The sequence below is a fragment of the Lithobates pipiens genome, unplaced genomic scaffold (assembly GCF_037356315.1).
Source record: "Lithobates pipiens isolate NorthernLeopardFrog02 unplaced genomic scaffold, aLitPip1_a1.2 Scaffold_19, whole genome shotgun sequence".
Classification (NCBI taxonomy): Eukaryota; Metazoa; Chordata; class Amphibia; order Anura; family Ranidae; genus Lithobates; species Lithobates pipiens.
The window spans coordinates 4515578-4538426 of record NW_027507764.1 but is presented as its reverse complement, the minus strand read 5'-3'; the positions used below and the strand labels follow the sequence as shown (position 1 = coordinate 4538426).

At 43.5% G+C, this 22849-nt stretch overlaps 1 protein-coding gene across 1 annotated transcript in view; it reads left to right on the top strand.

Moving 5' to 3' along the window:
• The window catches only part of ADGRB1 (adhesion G protein-coupled receptor B1), an 819205-nt gene that overhangs the window by 213666 nt on the left and 582690 nt on the right, over window positions 1-22849 (top strand). The window contains 1 exon segment of the mRNA XM_077490484.1: window positions 6872-7785. Within this exon segment, the coding sequence (XP_077346610.1) occupies window positions 7044-7785 (742 nt within the window). The 5' untranslated portion in view covers window positions 6872-7043.

Genomic DNA, 22849 nt, shown 5'->3' with positions numbered 1-22849 from the left:
GCGTTGTGATTGGTGCCTGCAGGTCTCTGTGCTGTGATTGGTGCCTGCAGGCAGGGCTGCTGTTCGAAATCACGGGGCCCCATACAGGCTACCTGGCAGGGCCCTCCCGAATATATCAAAACAATATTTTCACCAAAAAATACACTAAAATCATTGTTAGTCGACACAAACATAACAGAGAACCTGTGTGAATTAGCCCTTTTTTAAATATTTTTTTTTATATTATTTAAACTTATTTTATAATTTTTTTAAATAATGTTTACATTTTTTTTTATTATTTTATTTTACAATTGTTAGGGGACAGGAGAGCTGTCAGCGTTGCGGGAGGGGGGGGGGGCAGCAGCACAGTGATAGGGGGGCACACGGGGGGGGATCAGAAGCAGGCAGAACAGAGAGGGGGATCGTTGTGGGGGGAAGAAATTACAGGAACAATGCCCCGTGTCTGTGTTTCTCCTTGCAGGAGCTGAAAGCTGGCAGCAGGGGGAGAAACTGGCTTTCAGCTGCTGCAGAGAGCTGCACAGGGCATCCTTCTGCAATTGCCCCTCTGTCTGACCACACCAATTTCCTCTGCTGCTCGGGGCCCCCTATGTGCTCGGGCCCCCTACAGGAGGACTGGTGGTCCCCCCCTATCAGCGGCCCTGCCTGCAGGTCTCTGTGCTGTGATTGGTGCCTGCAGGTCTCTGCACTGTGATTGGTGCCTGCAGGTCTCTGCGCTGTGATTGGTGCCTGCAGGTCTCTGCGCTGTGATTGGTGCCTGCAGGTCTCTGCGCTGTGATTGGTGCCTGCAGGTCTCTGCGCTGTGATTGGTGCCTGCAGGTCTCTGCGCTGTGATTGGTGCCTGCAGGTCTCTGCGCTGTGATTGGTGCCTGCAGGTCTCTGCGCTGTGATTGATGCCTGCAGGTCTCTGCGTTGTGATTGGTGCCTGCAGGTCTCTGTGCTGTGATTAGTGCCTGCAGGTCTCTGTGCTGTGATTGGTGCCTGCAGGTCTCTGCACTGTGATTGGTGCCTGCAGGTCTCTGCGCTGTGATTGGTGCCTGCAGGTCTCTGCGCTGTGATTGGTGCCTGCAGGTCTCTGCGCTGTGATTGGTGCCTGCAGGTCTCTGCGCTGTGATTGGTGCCTGCAGGTCTCTGTGCTGTGATTGGTGCCTGCAGGTCTCTGCACTGTGATTGGTGCCTGCAGGTCTCTGCGCTGTGATTGGTGCCTGCAGGTCTCTGCGCTGTGATTGGTGCCTGCAGGTCTCTGCGCTGTGATTGGTGCCTGCAGGTCTCTGTGCTGTGATTGGTGCCTGCGGGTCTCTGCGCTGTGATTGGTGCCTGCAGGTCTCTGCGCTGTGATTGGTGCCTGCAGGTCTCTGTGCTGTGATTGGTGCCTGCAGGTCTCTGCGCTGTGATTGGTGCCTGCAGGTCTTTGTGCTGTGATTGGTGCCTGCAGTTCTCTGGTCCTCATTGTGTATTATCAATGCAGTAATGCAGGATAGATCTCCGGGAGTCTCATGAGACCGTTGTTAATGGTGGCGGTCTGCTGGAGTATGATGAGTGATGGAGAGGCAGGAGGAGCAGCACCTTCTACCTCTTGTGTCAGTTAGGAAGTCTCTGGGAGATTCACCGGCAGTGAATGTTTGGTGAATGTCCGACTCACTGCTTTACAAATAAGTCCCTTCTGTCTGTATAGGAATTCAACATTTACAGGTTCAGAGTTTTCAATCTGAAGCTGCTAATTTGCCTTCCCAGTGACATCATCACCGGGTCTCTGTGTTTCTCTATGCAATGCAGGCAGATCATGGCGGGTGGGAGGGGCCAGCAGGGGGCGGTACCTGGCTTCCTGAACACAACACAGAACCTCAGAGCCTCAGTTCTCCTCTGAGGAGTCCTCAGCCCTGTTGCGAGCAGAGGGTCTTTTTTATACAATATTTCTGGGGTATTTTTAAGTACATTTTTGGGTAATGGAGTATTTCTGAATACATTTGTGGGTAATGTAATATTCCTGGAGTATTGAGATAATGGAATATTTCTGGGGTATGTTTATTTTCTGGGGGGTAATATAATATTTTTAGATACATTTTGGGTGATGGATTTCTTCTGGGGTATTTTTTTATAATTTTTTGGGTAATGGAGTATTTCTGGATTCATTTTGGGGTAATGTAGTATTTCTGGAGTATTTTTCATACATTTTGAGATAATTGAATATTTCTGGGGTATTTTTGATACATTTTGGGGTAATGGAGTATTTGTGGAATATTTTTTTTTTTATACATTTTGGGTAAGTGGAATATTCCTCAAGTATTTTTTCATCCAATTTTAAGTAATGGAGTATCTTTTGATACTTTTTTGGGTATTGAGTATTCCTGGGGTATTTTTATACATTTTACGGTAATATATGGAATGTTTTTAATACATTTTGAGTAATGGAGTAATTCTGGATATATTTTTGGGTAATGTATTATTCCTGGAGTATTTTTCATACATGTTGGGATAACTGAATATTTCTGGAGTCTTTTTTTAAAAATTTTTTTGGATAGTACAGTATTTCTGGGATATTTTTAGATACATTTTAGCGTAATGGAGTATTTCTGGATACATTTTTGGGTAATTTAATATTTCTGGAGTATTTTTTATACATTTTGGTTTAATGGAATATTCCTCAAGTATTTTTTCATACATTATTAGGTAATGGAGTATTCCTGGAGTATTTCTTATATATTTTTGGGTAATGGAGTATTCCTGGAGTATTTCTTATATATTTTTGGGTAATGGAGTTTTCCTGGAGTATTTCTTATATATTTTTGGGTAATGGAGTATTCCTGGAGTATTTTTTCATACTTTCTTGGGTGGTGGAGTGTTTTTGGAGTTTTTTTTTAACAATTTTTGGGTAATGCAGAATTTCTGGAGTATGTTTGATACACTTTTGAGTAATGGGATGTTCTTGGAGTAACGGAGCATTTCTGGAGTATTTTTCAGTAATGGAATATTCCTAATGTGTTTTTTATACATTTTTCAGTAATATCTGGGATATTTTTAATACATTTTTGGTTTATGGAGTATTTCTGGAGTATTTTTTATACAATTCGGGTTAATGGAATATTCCTAAAGTATTTTTCATAAATGTTTAGGTAATGGAGTATTCCTGGAGTATTTTTGTTCAGATTTTGGATAATTGAGTATTTCTGATTTGTTTTTTTTACTTTTTTTGTTAGTGGAGTATGTCTGGATACATTTTTCTGTAATGGAGTATTTCTGGAGTATTTTGTTGATACATTTTTCTGTAATGGAGTATTTCTGGAGTATTTTGATGATACATTTTTTCTGTAATGGAGTATTTCTGGAGTATTTTTGATACATTTTGGGGTAATGGAGTATTCCTGGAGTATTTTGTTGATACATTTTTTGGTAAAATATTATTCCTGGGGTATTTGTTGATACATGTTTTGGGTGATGGAGCATTAATAGATACATTTTTGGGTTATGGAGTTCTTCTGGAGTATTTTTTTTATACATTTTTAGATAATGGAGTATTTCTAGTTTTTTTTTATGCATTTTAGGATAATGGAGTATTTCTGTATGCATTTGGGGTAATTAAGTGTTGCTGGAACATTTTTTTGATACAATTTTGGGGTAATGGAATATTCCTGGAGTATTTTGTAAATATTTCAGGATAATGGAGTATTCTTGGAGCATTTTTTATTCATTCTTGGATATTGAGGTATTCCTGGAGTATTTTTTGCTACATTTTGCTACATTTTGGGGTAATGGAGTATTCCTGAAATATTTTAGATACGTTTTGGGGTAATGGAGTATTCCTGGATACATTTTGGGTAAAGGAGTAGTATTTTTAGATACATTTTGCTACATTTTGGGGTACTGGAGTAGTCCTGGAGTATTTTTGATACATTTTGAGGTAATGGAGTATTTCTAGATATATTTTGGGTAATGGAGTATTCCTGGAGTATTTTAGATACATTTTGGGGTAATGGAGTATTCCTGGAGTATTTTAGATACATTTTGTGGTAATGGAGTATTTCTCGTTACATTTTGGTAAGATGGAGTATGCCTGTGAACTTTTTGGGTAATGGAGTATTTCTGGATACATTTTGGGTAACAGAGTAGTATTTTTTGATACATGTTACTAGATTTTGGGGTAATGGAGTAGTCCCGGAGTATTTTTGATACATTTTGGGTTTTGGAGTATTTCTGCATACATTTTGGGTAATGGAGTAGTATTTTTCTATACATTTTGCTACGTTTTGGAGTAATGGAGTAGTCCTGGATACAATTTGGGTAATGGAGTATTTCTGGATACATTTAGGGTAATGGAGTAGTAATTTTCTATACATTTTGCTACATTTTGGGTAATGGAGTAGTCCTGGATACATTTTGGGTAATACTTTGGGTAGTATTTTTTGCTACATTTAGCTACATTTTGGGGTAATGTAGTAGTCCTGGAGTATTTTTGATACATTTTGCTGTGATAGAGTATTCCTGTATACATTGTTGGTAATGGAGTATTTCTAGATACATTTTGGGTAATGGAGTAGTATTTTTCTATACATTTTGCTACATTTTGAGGTAATGGAGTATTCCTGGAGTATTTTAGATACATTTTCGGGTAATGGAGTATTCCTGGAGTATTTTAGATACATTTTCGGGTAATGGAGTATTTCCGGATACATTTTATGTAAAGGAGTAGTATTTTTCAATACATTTTGCTACATTTTCGGGAGATGGATTAGTCTTGGAGTATTTTTGATACATTTTGGGTAATGGAGTATTTCTAGATACATTTTGAGTAATGGAGTAGTATTTTTCTATACATTTTGCTACATTTTGGGTTAATGCAGTATTCCTGGAGTATTTTGGATACATTTTGGGGTAATGGAGTATTTCTGGATACATTTTGGTATGATGGAGTATGCCTGTAAACCTTTTTGGGTAATGGAGTATTTCTGGATACATTTTGGGTAATAGAGTAGTATTTTTTGATGCATGTTACTAGATTTTGGGGTAGTCCTGGAGTATTTTTGATACATTTTGGGGTTTGGAGTATTTTTGCATAAATTTTGGGCAATGGAGTAGTATTTTTCTATACATTTTGCTACATTTTGGGGTAATGGAGTAGTCCTGGATACATTTTGGGTAATGGAGTATTTCTGGATACATTTAGGGTAATGGAGTAGTAATGTTCTATACATTTTGCTACATTTTGGGTAATGGAGCAGTCCTGGATACATTTTGGGTAACAGAGTAGTATTTTTTGCTACATTTAACTACATTTTGGGGTAATGTAGTAGTCCTGGAGTATTTTTGATACATTTTGCTGTGATAGAGTATTCCTGAATACATTTTTGGTAATGGAGTATTTCTAGATACATTTTTGTTAATGGAGTAGTATTTTCTATACATTTTGCTACATTTTAAGGTAATGGAGTATTCCTGGAGTATTTTAGATACATTTTGGGGTAATGGAGTATTTCCGGATACATTTTATGTAAAGGAGTAGTATTTTTCGATACATTTTGCTACAATTTCGGGAGATGGATTAGTCTTGGAGTATTTTTGATACATTTTGGGGTAATGGAGTATTTCCGGATACATTTTATGTAAAGGAGTAGTATTTTTCGATACATTTTGCTACAATTTCGGGAGATGGATTAGTCTTGGAGTATTTTTGATACATTTTGGGGTAATGGAGTATATCTGGATACATTTTGGGGTAATGGAGTATATCTGGATACATTTTGGGGTAATGGAGTATTTTCCCTCGATACATTTTGGGTAACAGAGTAGTATTTTCTGCTTTCATGCTGATCCCTTTCTATGCTTCTAATCGGGCTCCCTATTTTTTGTCTCTTTATAAATGATGCAATTAGTAGACAGAGGGGGGTTGCGGATCTCGCAGAGATCTTCATGCAACAAGCAGGTTCCTCTGTCTCCGGTGACAGAAAGCATTTGAGTTTGCAGCATGCCAGCCTCGGCTCCCCGTCAGGAAAAGCCAACCTGCGTCCGAGGAATACCGACGCACCACAAATAACTAAAATCTTCACTTTTTTTTTATTTTTTATTTTTTTTACGAACCATCTGGAGACGTTGCCCTTTTCACACACACCGGTAACGTTCGGTAAAACTGGTGGCGAGAGATTCGGCCGCCCTGATAGGCAAGGCGAGGAGGACTGGCTGGTCAGGAAGGTTTCCGTAGAAAAGGCGGTCGCTGGGTTCCCAAAGAGAAATGTCTCTTTTTTTTTTCTTCTTCTTCTTCTTCTTCTTCTTCCCTCGTCTCTGGCTAAGAAAATCAATTTCCTTTTGAAAGCTGAACGCTTGCTTTAACACTTGAGACTCGGAGTCGTTGAGCCGCATTTCTTCTTCGGTCTCCTTGGATTTCGGACAATTGGCTGGCGGGCTCTGGAGATACAATAGCCTTTTAGCTTCCAGCGGTGTTGGAAGAGGCAGAGACGGCGATGCCGTTCCTTGGCGGAGACCTTCCTTCCCGTAGAGGTGTCGTTAGTTGTAGTCGCGTTGCTACGGAGGGAGGCTTTGCTTGTCGCCGCAGCGCCGAGGCAGTTAAGTTATCTCAGCTCTTGGTTGTTGTTTTTTTTTTTTTTTTTCAGGCGTTAAACGGCAAGATTGGCATTCTTTCGCAAAAGGTGCAAAATGTGCCCAACTCGGAGATAAGCCTTCATCGCCGATTGCCATGTAGGGTGTCATTGTAACTCAACCGCAGTGATAAAATAAATAAATAAAAATGTTCTCAATGCGATGATGTAATTGAAATAATAAAATGTCCTTGATGATGTGAAAGCTGCTCTCTTAACCGATTGCGAAGACGTTGAATTTCCGTCGGCAAGAGTTAATCCGTTTTCTCTTTTTCTTTCCCTTCCAGATTGGAGTGTGCGGCCACACGAGGGCGTCTGAGACAAGCAGACCAAGACTGGACTCATTTTTCCTCCAAGCCTCATAAACTGCCTTTTTTTTCCTCCTGCTCTACCTGTTATGTCCAAGATCTGGCCCCTGCTTGACAATTACTTTGAATTCCAAAGGACCAGAGACCTAGGATGAGGAGCGCTGAATCTTCCCACCACTTGCTTTTCACGTTGCCACTTTTTTTCGCCTGGACGGCGGCCAGCCTGGACTTCGGACACAATTCCTGCACCACGCAAGTGCAGGGGGAATTTTACGGCTATTTCTCCTCTTTGTCTCTTTTTCCCTTGAACTCTTCGCTGTGCGCTTGGATTATCCAGAACCCGGACCCCAGGAGGTACACGCTGTACGTAAAAGTCTCCAAGCCGGCAGGTATATGCGACCACCAGCAGATCAGGACCTCTCAATTTGACTCTTTCCTGGAGTCCACGCGGACGTACTTGGGGATGGAGAGTTTCGACGATGTCTTGAAACTCTGCGACAGTACCGTCCAATACGCTTTTCTACAGTCCAACAAGCAGTTCCTCCAAATGAAGCAGACCTTGCCCAAAAAGGAGGACACCCAGCTGCAATGGAAGACCAACAAGCCCCAGGAGACCGACTTCTCCCTGGAATACCTGGTTTTGGGCAACCGCAACCCCAGGAAAGCGGCTTGCCAGATCCTCTGTAAGTGGCTTGACACCTGCCTGAGCAGCAGTAGCAGCTTTCACCCTTGTGGCATCATGCAGACGCCTTGCTCCTGCCACGACGGGGAGGTTCAGTCTCAACCGAATGAGGTGACAAGCTATACCAAGAAGGACGACTGCTACAAAGATGGGATTTACCTGGAGAATTGCATGAGCAGCTCCCGAGATAGCAGCGCTGGGGAATTTCAGGGTGAGTGCCAACTGCATGAAACTTTTCTTCGGTTAGTAAGGTTTGATTTACTGAAGGCAAATAGACTGCGCACTTTGCAAATGCATTTGCTCCAGAGCTTAATCCAGGGGTCTCCAGACTTTCTAAGAAAAGGGCCAGTTTACTGTCCTTCAGGCTTTGGGGGGGGGCAAGCTCTTGCCAGTGGTATGATGACCACTAATGAAAGGAATAGTGCCCCATTATTGATAGGGCCAGTTGACTGTCCTTCAGGCTTTGGGGGGGGGGGGGGGGAATCAAGCTGTGGCCAGTGGTAGTAGAAAATGCACTGGCACACCATTGGCTTTAATGAGAGGAACAGTGCCCCATTATTGATAGGGCCAGTTGACTGTCCTTCAGGTTTTAGGAGGAGCAGACTGTGTCAAGTGGGAGTAGAAAAGGCCCCGGCACATCATTGGCTTTAATGAGAGGAATAGTGCCCCATTATTGACATTATTGATAGGGCCAGTTTACTGTGCTTCAGGCTTTGGGAGGGGGGCAGACTGTGGCCAGTGGAACTAGAAAAGGCCCCGGCACATCCTTGGGTTTAATGAGAGGAATAGTGCCAGATTATCGATAGGGCCAGTTTACTGTCCGTCAGGCTTTGGGGGGGGGGGGGGGGGGGCAGACTGTGGCCAGTGGGAGTAGAAAAGGCCCCGGAACATCATTGGCTTTAATGGGAGAAATAATGCCCCACTGTTGATATCAAAGAGAAGAATAGTGCCCCATCGATGGTGTCAGTAGAGGTACTGTACTCCATCATTGGATACAGTTGGTGAAATTAGTGGCCCAAGGACCAGATAAAGGCAAGCAAAGGGCCGCATATGGCCCCCGGGCCACAGTTTGGAGACCACTGGCTTATTAAATGAGGGGCAGCTCTGCTGACTTCCCCAATGTCTCTTTGTTGGTTCCTGTTGTTTTCTTTTTATTTGGTCTCTTTGTGAGTTAACAATGAGGTTATGTCATGGGCATCCGTACTGTTCTGCATAACAAATGCCCCCCCTGTGCTGCCTCCGGATCCGCTCCCCTCATTATGTGGCTGTAAATGCTGGAACCAGCTCCCCTTACCCGTGCTTGAGAAGATGTCAATATTGGAGAGGTCGTAGTAAGAAAGAACTAGAGAGAGAGAGAGCGCTGTGCCATTCACTCTAGTTGTCTCCCCTGGGATTTGGTGTGAGGCTCACTGAATTTTCCACTTGAAATAACAAGAAAAAGGTTTCCCAAGTCACCGGAGGGAAAAAAAATTGAGATAACTAAAGTATACTCTGGTGGTTTTTCTGGTGTCTTTTATCTCCATCTAAAGCTCTCCATGGGTTAGAGGTGACTGTTGACTGATCTGACTGGATTGGATGACATCCTCGAATGTATGTGGGTGGCAAAAAATTGATCCCAATGACCAATCTTAATAGTAAGATTCAACTGGACAGGTTAGAAAAGCCTGAGGGATGTTTTATCCACCAAAGATGAGTCAGCACCAAAGCTTTTCACTGGTTAGCGATGTCTGTTCACTGATTTGCTACATCCCCAATGTCTGCGGGTGCCAAAGATTCATCGCTGGTTGACCAATCATAATAGTAAAGGTCAACTGAACTGGGCAGGTTAGAAAAGCCTGGGTGACGATATCCCCACCAAAGTTAAGTCAGCACCAAAGCTGTCCATTGGTTAGTAATGACTGTTAACTGATTGGCCAGATTGGGTGACAGCCCTACTGTACGTGGGTGCCAAAAATTCATCTCTGGTTGACCAAACCCTAAAAATAAAGGTCGACTGGACAGGTTAGAAAAGCTTGAGGGACAGTTTCTCCCCAAAAGATAAGACAGCACCAAAGATGTCTGTTGGTTAGAAATTACTGTTGACTGATCTGGACATATTGGGTGACATCCCCGATGTATGTGGGTGCAAAAAAATTCATCCCTGGCTGACCAATCCTAATAATAAAGGTTCACTGGACAGATTAGAAAAGCCAGAGTGATGGTTTTTCCCCAAAGATAAGTCCGTGCCAAGGGGATCCATTGACTAGAGATGACGGTGGAGTGACCTGGCCAGACTGGGTGATGCCCCGATGTCTGTTAGTGTCAAAAATACATCTCTGGTTGACCAATCTTCATAGTAAGGTCAACTAGACAGGTTAGAAAAGCCTGGGTGATGGTTTCTCCACCAAATATAAGTCAGCACCAAAGCTTTCCATTGGATGACGATTAACTGATTGGCTACAGGTCCAATTTCCGTTGGTGCCAAAAATGAATCTCTGGTTGAACAATCTTCTTAGTAAAGGTCAACTGAACAGGTTTGAAAAGTGATGGTTTCTCCACTAAAAATAAGTCTGCATTAAACCTGTCCATTGGTTAGAGATGACTGTTGACTGATCTAGCCAGACCGGGTGAAAGCCCCAATGTCTGTCAGTGCCAATTTGCCAAAAATTCATCACTGGTTGACTAATCTTCACAGTAAAGGGCAACTGGGCAAGTTAGAAAAGCCTGGGTGAAGGTTTCTCCTCCAAAGATGAGTCAGCACCAAAGGTGTCCAGCTAAACTCCCAACCATACCATTGTAAGTATCTGTAAGAGCTAGAGTTGTGGAATGCTTGCATTGCTTCAGGGTCTTGCTTGGTAGACGTTGCTTCTGATTGATGTTTGGCTGGGGGTGTGGCTGGGGGTGTGTCTATTTCCAGAGAATTCAGGAGCTAAAAGGTGTCCCATTTTCCTTTTTTGGAGATTTGAGAGGTATGCCCCCTTCTATAGGTACAAACATGTATGCCCAAGGGACCTAAATGAATGCCCCAAAATGTCCAAAAAATAGGTCTCTTCAAGTTTACCCACCCTTTAAGATCTACCCTTAGCCTGAGAAGCTGACAATCTAACCAGCATTGCTGGCCAATTCAATCTTTAAGCTCACGAGTACAGGGGAGAGCTTTTGAAATTGCAATTTTGAATATTGTGGTCCTGATTCCTTAAGCTGTTGGTTGAGGGACTCCATTAGTTGAGGGACCACTTTAGCATGCCCTCAACACACTTTAAATGCAATTTGAGCTTAGTTTTTTTTTTTTTGTGTCTGTCTCTTAGAAGTATATTATCATAAATGTGTTGTGATCTGGGTGAATTGGATCTGGGTATTCGCCTCTACCATATAATGGGGAGGGATAACTGAAATTTTAAAGAATTTGCTCCAGCCTGAGATTCACGAGCCTGCCAGTTGAGTAGGCCTGGGACGGGCACCAGTCCACATTGATTGGTCACTAGCCACGGTCCTCCCACAGCTTCAGGATTCCTATAATAATTACACACAGGCTTACGTGACTGCTCAACCCATCTGTCGCGCAAATGTAATTTTAACAGATTTGGCCATTAATGCTGAAGACGTGGTCAGATATAGCAGCTGAAAGTTTTGGTGGCTGGTGTGAACCATTGAAACTGTACAAGGGCCGATAGAGGGCCGATAGAGGGCCGATAGAGGGATGATAGAGGTCTGACAGAGGCAGATAGAATATGGCAGAATATACAGACCTTCAAGATGTGACCGCAGTATGGGTTGGTTCACCATTGCAGGCAACTTATACATGAGACGGTATCTAATGGATATAGGAGAATTCTTATTGTGTGCCATGTTTTATGAGGAACCTGCCTTTGACCTTTGCATGGGCCTCTTTAGACCTCCACATGATGGTGGAGGACTTCCAGCATAATCTAGCTCTTTCCTCTATAGCAGTTCTCCAAACTATGACCCTCCAGCTGTTGAGGAACTACATGTCCCACGAGGCATTGAAATACTCTGACATTCACAGACATGACTAGGAATGATGGGAGTTATAGTTCCTGAACAATTGGAGGACCACAGTTTTAAGACCCATGCTCTAGAACTAGACTGTCCCAGTTCCACTCCTTTCACACGTTGGATTTCGGTTTATTCATGGAGACTCGGCATCACATGTAGTCATTGGCTATTGTCTTCTTTAAGTCTACCCTTCCACCCAAAACAATAGATTCAACACTGATGAAGGGGGCACCATATATCACTTGAAGCCCCATGGCTTGTTTTCCTCTTACTTTCTACGTCTTTTGGACCATTGGTATGGCTTCTCTATGGAAAACCCAGGGCGGGACAAGGGGTGGCCAGGAGGGGAAGCTGCCCTAGGCAAATAAAGAGCAAGGGGAGCGGAGATTGAACGTAGGGTGGTAAACCCATTGTACAACATGCATTAGTAGTGAGGGGAAGGGCGTAGTTCCACATCCTTTCCCTGGGCACTGGATGGACCTGTCCCTGTACTTGGTTTGCCCTATACCACTTAGGTCTTTGTAAAATGGCATCATCATCATTATTTGTGTACCTAGCACAGGATCTTAGTCCAACAATTTCTGGGGGCGTTGCCTCAGATCTGTTCCTCCATAGAGGTTCTCAAGGGGAGCAACTGGATGGCTTTGAGTAAGTCATGTGTATATTCATATCCATGGTTAGAATTATTCTTCTGCCCCCTAGGTCAACTATCTACCTGCTTACCCATCAGTCCTTCCCCCATTGACTTGCTATGTCGTATAATTCTAAAAAAAAATAGTTGCTGTAGCTACTAGGAGCACTGGGATGCTGAAGGAGTTGGTAAACCTTGGGTGGCCAACTGGATAGTCTTGAGTAAGTCATGTGTATTCATATTATTGATTAGATCTATTATTCCTGCCCCCATAACTATCTACCCCCTCACCCCCAGTCCTTTCTCATTGACTTATATCATTCTAACAAACGTGTTGCTGTAGCCACTTAAGGAACATCAAAGTCTGTGACCCTGAAAGGGGCAATTTGTGTGCTACGAGTCAGTACACCTTGGGTGGCCAACTGGATGGCGTTGATTAAGTCATGTGTATTCATATTAATGATTAGATCTATTCTTCCTGCCCCCATAACTATCTACCCCCTCACCCCCAGTCCTTCCTCATTGACTTATATAATTCTAACAAACGTGTTGCTGTGGCCACTTAAGGAGCATCAAAGTCTGCGACCCTGAAAGGGGCAATTTGTGTGCTACGAGTCAGTACACCTTGGGTGGTCAGCTGGATGGCCTTGAGTAAGTCACGTATATATTCATATTCATGGTTAGAATTATTCTTCCTGCCCCCCCTAGGCCAACTATCTACCCACCCCACCACCTCCAATACTTCCCCATTGACTTGCTATGTTGTATTGCTCTACCAAAATTGGATGCTGTAGCCGCTCAAGGAAAGTTTAAGTTTGGGACTGGGACCCTGAAGAAGGCAATTCGTCCGATAGAAGTCAGTCCACCTTGAGTGGCCAACTGGATGGCCTTGTGTAGGTCATGTGTATATTTATATTCATGGTTAGAGTTATTCTTTTGCCCCCCTCCCCCAGGCCAGCTATCTATCCCACTCCCCAAAAATCCTTCTTCATTGACTTGCTATTTTGTATCATTGTAACAAGATTGAATGCTGTGGCCAATCAAGGAACACTGAAGGTTGTAACTGGGAAGGAGCAGGGCTTTTTTTTCTCAGAGAAAAGGTACAGGAACTCAACCATACCCGCCGCACACACATACCTGCCAAATGGCATCAAATAGTAGCTCTTCTGCGCAGGAGATCTGACCTGTGGGACTACTGGGAGATAAGCTATCACTTGTAAATGCAGAAGTTGGACTTCAGTGTTACCAAGTGATAGTGGTGAGCAGGGAGCAGAAGACCTGAGCCAGAGGTGGTGGAACTGAGTTCCCCCCTAGTTCCTGCTGAAAAAAAAGCCCTGGGAAGGAGCAATTAGTCCCCTAAGATTCAGTACAGCTTGGGTAGCCAAACTGGAAGGGCAAGGCAAACTCTCTTCTTATTCTGCTAGCAGTTGGGTTCTAGGTGCGCGGTCCCAGAGTGGGTCCGCACACTAGTCCATAAACCTGTGCAGGGATGGCACCATGGAGAATCTGGCCAGATTGTCCCAGCAGGAACCGAGGCGACTGGCACAGTTCAATATATAGGAGAATGCGCCCCTGCCTTAAGACAGGGGCGTAACTATAGGGGGTGCAGCAGTCGCGACCGCAACTGGGCCTTGTGCTGCAGGGGGCCCATGCAACCCCCTCTACATATGGCCGGCAGCAGCATAGGCAGCTAGGGGTACCAGTGCAGCATGCACACGGGTGGGTGGAGGGTGACTAGCAGAGCTCCATGCTCGACTATCTCACTGTTATGCATTCCCTGCATGACCTGTGTCCTCGGCCGGCTCCTCAGAGTACCCCTCTCCTGCTCCATGCATTGCCGCTCAGTCCGATGTCTGTTCTCCCCAGCCAGAGTCCCTGGGGGCAGTAACTTCATCTGCCCTGGAGAAAGGGACCTCATCTCTTCTGGGGACGGGGATCCCATCCTGCCTAGGGACAGTCCCCCAATGGGGCACCTAAAAATAAAAAAAATAAAATAAAAAAAAACGACTGATGCCAGTGGTGGAACTACAGGGCTCACAAAGGTCATACCTGTGACCACGCCCTGGAGTTCCACCGCCGGACTCGGAGGGAAGGGCCCTGGCTTGGGTCCAGGGGGGCCCTTCATGGTTTCTTGCATCGGGGTCCCTGAAGGTTCTAGTTACGCCACTGCCTCACGATATGGGTGGCAATAGACCATCCCTGGCCGACCTGACGCCCCTAGACCAAGGCCAACTGTGGCCATTCAAGGATCGATGTCTTGATCCCCCAACTACGTATTTGATGCAGGATCATAAAAGAATACATAACCTGGTAATTATCACCTAGTTTTCTCCAGACTGTTTCCTATTTGGGTGTAGCAGTACAGTATCAGCGTGGGGAAAATTAGCCACGCTATTAATATAACACTTAATCAGACAATGAGGCAGGGCCGGAGGAACACAAATCCGTCACACTGGTGGCAGGTGTGCAGAACATAAGAAAGGTTTCACGTAGCCGGTTGGGAAAATAATTTTCTGCAATGAAAGGCTCCATGCAGTGTAAGTGCTAATCTGCAGATACAGTCGTTGCCTTTCTCTGAACACAAACATGTACATTTTCCCATAGGCGGTGTTTAACATGTTGTGTTAAATCTTGTCTCGCAACGACAGAAGGCTGGGATGACTGAGGGCTTTTATATTTCTCTCGCATAAGGAGATCAGACGCAACCTGTCCAATCCAACTGTCAGGCAGACTCAGTAGCGACTCCAGATAACGCAACCTCCCTTAAGTCATGGCAGCGGGTATCTCAAAAGGGGTGGGGCCTGTATAGTACAGGCATAAATTGACACGAGAGGCGGAGCTTAAAGTATATCGAAAGCCAAAATTCTTCTTTTTTTTTGTTTTTTTTTAGATTTAGGGAAATTTTATTTATGTATTTATTTGTTTATTTAATTCATTTTTGTCTTTATTTATTTATTTGTTTGCTGATGTATTTACAGTATCTCACAAAAGTAAGTACACCCCTCAGTGACATTTGTGTAAATCTTCTCTTCTCTCTTTTCATGTGACAACACTGAAGAAATGACACTTGTCTACAATGTAAAGTAGTGAGTGTACAGCTTGTATAACAGTGTAAATTTCCTGTCCCCTCAAAATAACTCAACACACAGCCATTAATGTCTAAACCGCTGGCAACAAAAGTCAGTACACCCCTAAGTGAAAATCTCCAAATTGGACCCAAGGTGTTAATATTTTGTGTGGCCGCCATTATTTTCCAGCACTGCCTTCACCCTCTTGGGCATGGAGGTCACCAGAGCTTCACAGGTCACCACTGGAGTCCTCTTCCCCTCCTCCATGATGACATCACGGAGCTGGTGGATGTTGGAGACCTTGCGCTCCTCCACCTTCCGTTTGGGGATGTCCCACAGATGATCAATAGGGTTTAGGTCTGGAGACATGCTTGGCCAGTCCATCACCTTCACCCTCAGCTTCTTTAGCAAGGCAGTGGTGGTGTTGGAGGTGTGTTTGGGGTGGTTATCATGTTGGAATACTGCCCTGCGGCCCAGTCTCTGAAGGGAGGGGATCATGCTCTGCTTCAGTATGTCACAGTACATGTTGGCATTCATGGTCCCCTCAATGATCTGTAGCCCCCAGTGCCGGCAGCACTCATGCAGCCCCAGACCATGACACTCCCACCACCATGCCTGACTGTAGACAAGACACACTTGTCTTTGTCCTCCTCACCTGGTTGCCCCCACACACGCCTGACACCATCTGACACCAAATACCTTTATCTTGGTCTCATCAGACCACAGGACATGGTTCCAGTAATCCATGTCCTAAGTCTGCTTGTCTTCAGCAAACTGTTTGTGGTCTTTCTTGTGCATCATCTTTAGAAGAGGCTTCCTTCTGGGATGACAGCCATGCAGACCAATTTGATGCAGTGTGCGGCGTATGGTATGAGCACTGACAGGCTGACCCCCCCACCCCTACAACCTCTGCAGCAATGCTGGCAGCACTCATACGTCTATTTCCCAATTCATGTATGTCTTTATTTATTTTATTTATTTACTTATTTAATTTATATATTCATTAAGGCTGGGTTGACATATATGTGAATTGGATGTGGATTCCCCCACAACCAATTCGCATGACAGGAGAGTATGCCCGGCTCTCAATGGAGCGGGTTCACAAAGCTCCAGGCGTGGTGCGCACCAGATTTGCACCATAATCGATGAACGGGAATGCAACGGACCCCCTGCTGTGAGCCACAGCCACAGCATGTGTCAACCCAGCCTTATTCATTCATCAATTCATTTATTTATGTATTTAATTTATATATTCATATATTTATTACGTAATTTCTTTATTTTTATTTTTAATTCATTAATTTCTTTATTTTTTTATTGCGTTGTTTATTCATTCATTTTAGTTGTTTATGTATTCATTTATTTATTTTTATTTACTTATTTAATTTAGGTATTCATTTATTTGTGTATTTAATGTATTTGTTTTTTTTTATTATTTTAATCAATAGTTTTTATTAAGGTTTACATTTTTATCAAGACAAATGACAATTTAATGTATTTCTTAATTGATGTATTTATTTATTCTTATTTATGTTATTTAATTAATTCATTTCTTTATTTTTCATTGTGTTATTTATGCATTTTATTCATATAAATTATACATGAATTTATTTATTAATTAGTTTATTTCTTTTTATTGTATTCATTAATTTCTTTCTTTTTTATTGAGTTGTTTTTTCATTCATTTTAAGTATTTATTTATTTATTTATATTCACTAATTTAATTTAGGTATTCATTTATTTGTGTATTTAATTCATTTATTTATTAATGTATTTCTTACTTGATATATTTATTTATTCTTATTTATTTTATTTTATGTATTTGTTTCTTTATTTTTTTCATTGTGTTATTTGTGCATTTTATTTATTTATTTGCTGTCCACTGGTAATATCATTCCCAGGTGGCCAGTTGTCCCCAGTTGAGTAGAATTTGGCATTAATCCAGTTGTGCGTTCATTAAAAAAAGAAACAAAAAAAAAAAAGAAATGGTGATGGTACAAGCACCCAAATCTCAGTGAAGGCCTCCTGTAATCCCCTGCACAGACGAGGAAAGGGTGGGGAAGCACTCGGCCAATCAGGGCTCTGTTGCTTCCCATAGTGCTGTCAGTCTACAGTAGTCTTTCTCGACCTTTTTACCCCAGAAGAACCCTTTCTTTGTCTTGAGGAATTCATTGTCTAGTCTTGAGGAACCCTTACTAAAACCAATTGGTGGCCAGTGAAAAAAAAAAAGGCCACTTACATTTGTGGTCATGTGGAATGAGGCAGCTTTTACAGTGGTGGTCAAAATACAATGTCTACAGATGGCTTAAAAGATTGTTGGCTTCATGCAACTGGCTCTACCACTCTACCAAGTGGCATTGACCCCAGAACCATGTAGACACCTTAAGATAGGAGACCAATCGGCCACAGCTCAAGGAACCCCTTTGGGGGAACTCTAGGGTTCCATGGAACCCTGGTTGAGAATGGCTGGTCTACAGCTTGAACGTGTAGACAGGAAGAGAAGATGATGAGGAACGATTAATTCCTCAGTGTGTTGTTTCTCCTTTAGGGGTCGCTGATATATATGTAGCCATGTTTGCTCCCCTTCCCCACCACCACCACCACACTTGGGGTGAATCACTTTTCAGTGGCATTGGACAGGCAGCTTGGAGGTGATATATTTGTTAGCCATTGAAAGCATGCAGCACCGTGCCATAACCACGTACGTTACCATTCCTTGGATATGAACAGCTGAAAGCCCACTCCCACATTCCTTGCTGGTCGGTGTCCAGTCTACCCACCTCAACCGAGAAAAGTGAGGTCCTCTATCCCTTGGGACCTATCCTGGATCACAAAACTGGCTGAACAGACTTGCAAATCATCTCCCTCCATCTCTATTTCCTGTAGGTTGTTTGCCTGGTGCTTGCAGATGCATCTCCTGTGCTGTACATTAGTGAATATCAGAAGCTGTCACATGTCTGTGGGTGTCTGAATCTAAAAATGGGCAATTTATCAAAATCCCCCTCATGGGTGAGATAGTGGCTGGATGTAATAACGGCGAGGATGGCTGCTAAGTTATGTAATTATTGCTTCTTTCCCACTGCTGTGCAATCTTTGAGTGTGTTCTACATCTCACTATTTATTACAGCCATCAAGTGATTGATGTCCGGGGCCACTACCGCTGATTACAGTGTGGGATGACGTTTTGGTCTAGCCGAGAAATACTTTGTTACTTATTATTGTGCTACGTGTGGAAGAGTTGGGTCTTGCTGCTCTTTTTATCTCAGGGCAAGTCTGCCGGTCAGGTCTGCCTGATTAAAAAATAATATATAGATTCTACATATGGGGGGCTTGTATGGCCCCCCCACCAAAGCTGGAGTCCAAATACGATCCACATGTGGTGGCGATGCCCTCCATCAAAGCTGGAGTCCAAATACGAACAACAAATGGTGGCAAAGCCCTCCCCCAAAGTTGGAGTCCAGATACGATCCACTTATGGTGGCAATGCCCTCCACAAAAGCTGCAGTCCAAATACGAAGAATAAATTGTGGCAAAGCCCACCACCAAAGCTGGAGTCCAAATACGAAGAATAAATTGTGGCAAAGCCCACCACCCAAGCTGGAGTCCAAATACAGTCCACATATGGTGGCAATGCCCTCCACCAAAGCTGGAGTCCAAATAGGATCCACATATGGTGGCAAAGCCCTCCACCAAAGCTGGAGTGCAAATACGGTCCACATATGGTGGCAATGCCCTCCCCCAAAGGTGGAGTCCAAATACGAAAAAAACAAATGGTGACAATGCCCTCCATCAAAGGTGGAGTCCAAGTATAATCCACAAATGGTGGCAAGGCTCCCCACCAAAGCCGGAGTCCAAATATGATCCACATATAGTGGCAATGCCCTCCACCAAAGCTGGAGTCCAAATACAGTCCACATATGGTGGCAATGCCCTCCACCAAAGCTGGAGTCCAAATACGAACAACAAATGGTGGCAAAGCCCTCCACCAAAGTTGGAGTCCAAATACAATCCACATATGATGGCAATGCCCTCCACCAAAGCTGGAGTCCAAATATGCTCCACATATGGTGACAATGCCCACCACCAAAGCTGGAGTCCAAATACAAACAACAAATGGTGGCAATGCCCCCCATCAAAGCAGGGGTCCAAATATGATACACAGTTGGTGGCAATGCCTCCATCAAGCTGGTGTCTAAATATGAAACAACATATGGTGACAATGCTACCCACCAAAGCTGGAGTCCAATATAATCCACAAATGGTGGCAATGTCCCCCCCCCCCCCCCCCCCAAAGCTGGAGTCCAAATACATTCCACAAATTACTTATTTATTAAAATCCCAGGAATCCAGTACAGTAATAAGATGGTAGATGGTAGCACGTTTCAGCTTACCAGCTGGATTTCAACATTATATGAAATGCTGTATCTTGATCCAAGCAATGCAGCAATGGGACCCCCATTCTTGGGTGCAGTATAGCTGGCCATCTTAAGAAAGACCCCTCCCCAGTCCATTCCCAACAATACAGTGGAGCATCCTACCTGTACCACCAGAATTTCTCAGTACCTATAGGCCCCTTTTGTAGGCCCTGCCCAAAATCAACATCTTCCTCCAACACCCACTCCCTTGTCCCTCCTACACCTAACTCACGAGAACACTGGTCAATATACAACCTAAGCTACTCTTCTCCCTCTATGTTTCAACATTATATGAAATGCCTTGATCCAAACAATGCAACAATGGGACTCCCATTTGTTTGGTGCAGCATAGCTGTTCATTACTCCCAGCCTTCTCAAGGAAGACCCCCCCATTCCATTCCCAACAGTACAGTGGAGCACCCCACCTGTAACCCCCCCCCCCCGCCCCCTCGCTTTCCTCAGTACATACAGACCCCACCGAAATATCCCTCTTTCGTACACCCTGCCCGAACCCTACCACCTTCCCCCATCCCAACACCCATTGCCTTTTTCTTCCCACCAATTACTCACCAAGCTTACCTTACATTGTATGATCACTCTCCACCACTTCTCCTTGACCTCCTCATAGATGACGTCTGATCTCATGCTGCCGCGATGTAATAGAATACACGTTATTTTAATGTTATATAGCTACATAGTAGATTAGGTTGGAAGAAGACACAGGTCCATCCAGTCCAACCTGCGTGTGAATATGTGTCAGTTTGAGTCTTCTTAGCCCTTGTACACACGGTCGGAGAATCCGTCGGAATGTGTCCTATCGGACCGTGTTGTCAGATAATCCGACTGTGTGTGGTCTGCATCGGACTGATTCCGTCGGAATATCCATCGGACCCAATTTTCCAACTGGTTCGATTGGACATACTCCAATCATGTGTAGAGAATTTTGATCGAACCAAGTGCCACGCATGCTCAGATCAAATTCCTACATCAAAGCTATTGGCTACTAGCCTGAACGTAGTCCCGTCGTAACGAAATTACGTCATCGCGTTTTGAAAGATCGGATTTTTCGACAACTTAGTCCGACCGCGTGTATGCAACAGTTTCGGGCAAGATCCGACGGGCTAAATCCGACGGACAAAATCCGACAGATTTGGTTGTCGAAATCTCCGACCGTGTGTACAAGGGCTAAGAATATACTGTGCACACCCCTGTATATTGAGAAAGGCATCTGGACATTTTTTTTAAAAAAAACCTCGGCACTGCCTAGGGAGTTCCTCATCTTTTGCTGTTCTAACCATAAAGAGCTCCCTGTGCAATTTCTAACCAAACCTCTTTTTTCCTCCAACTTCAAGTTGTGGCCGCGTGTCCTTGTCAGGGGCCTTAAATTAAAACGTCTGTTACCATCCCTACAGTCACTATTCATTAATTTGTACATAGCAATCATGTCGCCTCCTAAACATCTCTTCTCTGGGGTGAATAAGTGCAATTTAATCAATCATTCCTTGTAACTCGTAAGGTCCCCCAGCCTACCTAATCATTTCTAATTCTAGGGCGTCCTTCTTGTTGATCGATGATCAGAATTGTACTCAAGGTGAGGCCGTACCAGTGCCCTGTAAAGGGGTAAAAGTATTGATTGATCCCATCAAATAAAGACCCTTTTTTAATGCATATCATACCAGAAAGTCTTCTTTTGCTTTTCCCTCGCCTTTGTTTGTTTTTAGCTCTTCTCTGACCATAGTGAGTTGTTTTGTTTACCTCTCGAAAACATTAATAAATTATAAGTATATATATATATATATGGGTAGTATATGCTTAAAAACAAAAAAAACATAGACTCATGGCGGACACTAATGATGTGAAACATCAGCAATGCCATCAGCATTGACCATGATCCATTCTGTAGTCTCCAGTCTTTAAATGATGTGCTTAGTATCACGTAAATAAGGAGGTATGTTGACCATCAAGGGTTGGAGAAAGGTGCCCACCAAACCCCCAAAGGCTCACCAAGGGAATTCTGAGGCTTAGAGTCACATTGACTATGATCCATTCTCTATTCCCCAATCTTTGGATGATGTGCATGGTATCACGTAAATAAGGAGGTAAAATAAGTAGGTAAGTTGACCACCAAAGGTTGAAGAAGGGTGCCCTTCATATCCCACAAAAGCTCAACAAGGGACTGCCTAGGCTTAGGGTCATATTGGCCATGTTCCATTCTCTATTCCCCAATCTTTGGATGATGTGCATGGTATCACGGAAATAAGGAGGTAAAATAAGTAGGTAAGTTGACCACCAAAGGTTGAAGAAGGGTGCCCTTCAAATCCCACAAAAAAAACAAAGACTCATGGCAGCCACTAATGACGTGAAACATCAACAATGCCATCAGCATTGACCATGATCCATTCTGTAGTCTCCAGTCTTTAAATGATGTGCTTAGTATCACGTAAATAAGGAGGTATGTTGACCATCAAAGGTTGGAGAAAGGTGCCCACCAAACCCCCAAAGGCTCACCAAGGGAATTCTGAGGCTTAGAGTCACATTGACTATGATCCATTCTCTATTCCCCAATCTTTGGATGATGTGCATGGTATCACGTAAATAAGGAGGTAAAATAAGTAGGTAAGTTGACCACCAAAGGTTGAAGAAGGGTGCCCTTCAAATCCCACAAAAAAAAACAAAGGCTCATGGCGGCCACTAATGACGTGAAACATCAACAATGCCATCAGCATTGACCATGATCCATTCTGTAGTCTCCAGTCTTTAAATGATGTGCTTAGTATCACATAAATAAGGAGGTATGTTGACCATTAAGGGTTGGAGAAAGGTGCCTACCAAACCCCCAAAGGCTCACCAAGGGAATTCTGAGGCTTAGAGTCACATTGACTATGATCCATTCTCTATTCCCCAATCTTTGGATGATGTGCATGGTATCACGTAAATAAGGAGGTAAAATAAGTAGGTAAGTTGACCACCAAAGGTTGAAGAAGGGTGCCCTTCATATCCCACAAAAGCTCAACAAGGGACTGCTTAGGCTTAGGGTCATATTGGCCATGTTCCATTCTCTATTCTCCAATCTTTGGATGATGTGCATGTTATCACATATATAAGAAGGTAAAAAAGTAGGAAAGTTAACCACCAGGAGTTGGAGAAGGGTGTCCATCAATTCCC